This window comes from Quercus suber, unplaced genomic scaffold (genome assembly GCF_002906115.3).
Source record: "Quercus suber isolate HL8 unplaced genomic scaffold, Cork oak 2.0 scaffold_160, whole genome shotgun sequence".
Lineage (NCBI taxonomy): Eukaryota > Viridiplantae > Streptophyta > Magnoliopsida > Fagales > Fagaceae > Quercus > Quercus suber.
The window spans coordinates 413,438-418,325 of NW_027069621.1; the positions used below are offsets into that span (position 1 = coordinate 413,438).

The 4,888-nt window shown below is 33.5% G+C and overlaps 1 protein-coding gene across 1 annotated transcript; it reads left to right on the top strand.

Annotated features, from left to right (window-relative positions):
* On the top strand, positions 1-2,875 carry LOC111999411 (mitochondrial import inner membrane translocase subunit TIM14-1). Its single transcript, XM_024031532.2, is given in 4 exon segments — positions 1-228; positions 1,172-1,313; positions 1,316-1,349; positions 2,386-2,875. Coding segments are annotated over 4 exon segments (336 nt in total). The 5' UTR covers positions 1-225; the 3' UTR covers positions 2,543-2,875.
* The last annotated feature ends 2,013 nt before the right edge of the window (positions 2,876-4,888 follow it).

The following is a 4,888-nucleotide window of genomic DNA, read 5'->3' on the forward strand; positions in this document are numbered from 1 at the left end:
GGGCTTTAGCTTTAGGCCCACTTGAACTCGCTTTCTTAAATCCTAAACCTTAAAAGGGTTTAGCCGTTGGTTTATTCTAGAAGGACGCAAGAAAATCATAGTCACCGGACAAGAAATAATTCCACGGAAATGAACTAAAAACCAAGCTCATCGATTTCCATCGCACTGAATGAGATCCCCTTAAACCTTATTTAGCTTCAAATTCCGACATTTCACGGCGACAACATGGTACGCAAATATCATCTCTGTCTTCCACCACTTTTTTTTTTTTTTTTTTTTTTTTTAAGTTATTTATGTTATTTGTTACAACAATTCGCTTGTTTGTATAAATTAGAGCTTTGTTTATTGCTCTCTCTGGGTGTTTTTTTTTTTTTTTTGGGTTTTTAGGAAAGTGAAGATGGGGATTTGGGGTTTAGGGTTTTGGTGTTTGGTGTTTGAATAAAGAGAAAGAAAAAGTAATGAATGCTAAAACATGTTACTTTTGAAGGGTTATTTTGTGGGTTTCATATTGTTGTTATTTTTGGCTATTATAAATGTAGTTTGAAGCTATTGGTCACTATAGGGTACGGTACAAGAGTACTTTGATACAAGCCAAGGGAATGAAAGAAGGTACAGTATGACCTAGAATAACATATGGAAGTAGTACTAGTAACAAATGACATGTTAATTGAAGAGGCGACATCGTGATTTTGGATAGGATAGAATGACGGAGAAGAATACATGTGAATGACCCCAATTAGTCTGTTGATGATCTATAGCCAGCGACATAGTTCTAGGACAAAGGCTTTGTTGTTGTTATTGTTGTCGTCTTCATTATAGAGCATGAGTCTCTGATTAGGCTCATTACATTAGAGCCATCTTGTTTGTTTATATAGAAATCTATGCAGTTCACATATTGCTACATAATGGGGCTCTTAAGAAGCTGGTGCCTTTTTTGCAATTCATTCATTATATTATTTTTTCAGTGAAATGGAAGAAATGATCCTTTTGTCATGATGTGACACACGGTCTTTGGATGAACTGAAGCAGTGCCAATTTGGAAGGAGTTGATCCTGAACTTTATTAATTGTGTTTGAGTCATGTAAAAAAAAAACTGTTCATTTTATCAGTTGGAACTTAGGTTTTTTGTATTGCTGTTATCTAGAACTAATGATTCCTTGATGTACATCAGGCAACACCATTTATAGCCGGGCTTGCAGTAGCTGCTGCTGCTCTTGCTGGTAGATATGGGATCCAGGCTTGGCAAGCATTTAAGGCACGCCCGCCAACAGCCAAAATGCGCAGATTCTATGACGGTGGTTTCCAACCGACAATGACAAAAGGGAAGCAGCTCTTATTCTTGGTGTTAGGTAAGTGTCACTTCTTTCTTGAAAATAGATAAGTAAATCGTATTTAAACAATTTGATTACCCAGCTATATTTAGAGACATGAAACTGAAAATAAACTGAGGTCAAGTTTATTTGCTATTTTAAGACTGAACTTGCATCGTAGGATCTAGTTCATGAAAAGAGCTCATAAGGTCAGGGTGTCATCTTCTTACCATAAGAATTACTTTTTTTTATGCTTTGCATAATTAGACACCCCCCCCCCCCTCTTTTTTTTGTTCTTTTCCGAAGAATATCGTGTATAATCTTGTAAACTAGGCTCAAACATTGGAAACCAATCATTGAGAATAAGAGAAAAAGAAATTGTTACATGGATCATGTTAAGTGCATTACAAGTGAGGGTTAGAGAGTTGTAGTTAAGGGGTTGCGATGAAGGAAGATTAGAGAGGTCATTTGTCTAAATGGGTTAGTGAACACCAAGAGAAGTGATTACTTGGACCAAGTGAGGGCATTACAGTGAGAGTTGGGGTAGAGGCTAACTGTGGAGTGTTAGTTTATAAATTTGTAAATTTCATGAGGTTAGAGATTATTGTTTGATGATTTGGGGTATCTAAAGTTAATAAATCCATGATAATGATTTATGCTGGATAAACTTTAGGGTTTAGCTTCAAAAACTTTGAGAGCTAAGAACAACTTTTGGCTGTTTAAGACCTAAATTGTACAAGTGTTTTATATCTGAGCTATGTCTCAAAGTGTGCTGGAGGTTTATATGATGAACTGCTTTGTTCCAGGATTCATTTGTGTGGTTGTGATACACATTGAGGATAATTCAAACTAAACAAGTGTGGCTTCTGGTTTTAAATTGTTATGAAATTTTACTTTTGTGACTCAGCTATGCAATGTTCCTAGCTAATGCCGCTAATTTCATATCATGTGTTATTTACTGTTTATACTATTTATTCCCAACCTTGTTGAATCTACGCATTATATTATACATTTTCTTTATCTTCTACCTTTTATATTGGAAGTAAAATTATTATTCTTTTACTTGGTTTAACAGAGAGAATGCACCGGCGGACAAGGTCAAGGAAGCACATAGAAAGGTAATGGTTGCAAACCATCCTGATGCAGGTGGTAGCCATTATCTTGCTTCCAAAATTAATGAAGCTAAAGATGTGATGCTTGGTAAAACAAAGGGTAGCGGATCTGCGTTCTAAGATATAGGAAATTTCTTTGATTTTGCAATTCCTCACAAGTGAAAATTTTCATTTCATTCCATAATATTTTAACTTACAAAAGTGTCTCATGAACTGTTGTGCCTTTTGTTAAGTACATGAATTAGTCCTAGCACTGCTTCTTGTCATTCTGTTGCTCTGTTACTGTTTTACTAAAGAGTAAACCTTCTTCCCAAGTTGAGAAATTAATGTTTCATGCTCGATAACCATAATTTGAGGGAAAATAAGTCAATTCATAAATTCAGGTTGAATGCTCGTTTAAATGTGTACTTCTTAGAGCTTAATAGTAATGACTAATGAAGGTCAACAATATTACTTCTTTCTTCCAACAACTATCTGCAGCCTTTTTTTTATCTATTTTTTGTGCTTAACAAAGTGAGTAAAAAATTGTCACCTCTTATGTCTTCTGTGATGTATCTTTTGAAGTGAATAATTCAAGAATATATTTTGTTCGGTTCAAGTACAATAATAAGCAAATGCTTTATGCCCGTTTGGGTTGGGCGTTTTGAGCCCACTTTTACCAAATATGCGCATTTGCAAAATGCTGAGAAGTTATCTGCGTTTGACTCAGCCCAAACGCAACTTTTTTGAAAAAAGTTGCGTTTTGGGCCAAGGCAAAAATTGATCTGAAAACGCGCATGAAAAATGTAGCTGAGAAGGTCCATAATCAAAAGGAAATGCGCGTTTCTACCCGTTGCCTCTTTCAGATTACGAAATTACCCTGCCCATCGTTCTTCTGCTCTACCTCTCCGGGACCTTCTTCCTCTTCTTCTTCTTTTCTTTCGTCTTCTTTAACGCGCACAAAATCAACAAAATCAAACCAAACCCAACTCAAAATCAACAAAAAAAAATCAACTCAAAATCAACCCAAACCCAAAATCAAAATCAAACAGAAAATCAACTCAAAATTAAACTATTAACTGAAAATCCATAACCCAAACCCAAAATCAAAATCAAATACAAACCCAATGTTTTCAATAATCTTCATCTTCATCATCTTCTCTCTTCCTCTCGGCTTTCGAATTGTCAAAAAAAAAAAAAAAAAAAAAAAAAAGAGCTCAGCGAATCAAAACGTTCTGGAGGAAGTGAAAGGTTTCAATCATCTTCATCTTCATCATCATCGCTTTGGTTTGGATTGCACGTTTTGTTGCGGTGCGTTTTGAGCTTCACGTTTTCTCCTTTTTTTTTTTTTTTTTTTTTTTTTTTGGCCGGTTTTTTTGATTTTGGGGGACAAAATTCACTGTTCACGCACTGTTCATGCACTGTTTACGCAATATTTAATATTAAAAATGGGTCTCACAACACTATTAACACATTTAAAAATTATTTTGCTACAGTGTTTTCAAGCAACAATCAATNGACAAAATGAGAAGTGGAACGTTCTGGAGTGGTAGGGAAAAAGGGATAAGAAGGAAAAAAAAAAAAAAAAAGAAGAGAATGTTACTTGTGTGGATGAGAAAAAAAGTGAAGAAAAGAAGAGAATGTTACGTGTGTGGATGAGAAAAAAAGTGGGAAAAAACTGAAAAAAAATAAAGAAAGAAAGAAGAAAATGTTACCGTGATATTTTCACAATAAATTTTAAGAGGTAGGTTATTATTAGTTAATATTGGTGAGAAAAAAATAATTTTTTTAGAAAGAGAAAAAAATTATTTTAATAGTACGTTAAAATTAAAATTAGTATTAATTTTTATCACAATATTTTCACAATACTTTCACAATAAATCTTAAAGGGTAGGTTATTATTAGCTAATATTTGTGAGAAAAAAAAATTTTGGAAAGAGAAAAATTGATTTAAGTATAAGAAGTAGTTGATTTAAGTATGAAATAAACTCACATAAAAAAATTTTAAAAAAAAAGTATGAAATAAACTCCCTTATATATACATTGTCCTTTTTGGTAATTTATTCTTCAAACTGCCACTTTTATAAGTGCTAGCCAAATACTCAGCTTTTTCAAAAAGCACTTTTTAACAGTTTTTACTAAATACTCAGCTTTTTGAAAATGCACTTTTTCATTATGCACTTTTTGAAAACTCCACTTTTTTATTATGCACTTTTACAAAATGCTGAACCAAACTCACCCTTATTGAGATACCGTTTGGATTTATAAAGTATATTTTTACATTTAGTGGGTTTTTTTTTCCCTTTAAATTGTTATTGGCAAATCATCGACAATGGGCCCAAGAGAATATGACACGAGGTTATAGGCAAGGACTAGTTCCAAAGGTGTAAGACATTTCATATGGATACATTATCCATTATTAGTTATTATGCTTATCCACAATTCCTTCCAAATCAGCTTGTAGAAAAATTCCTTTAACCCATTATA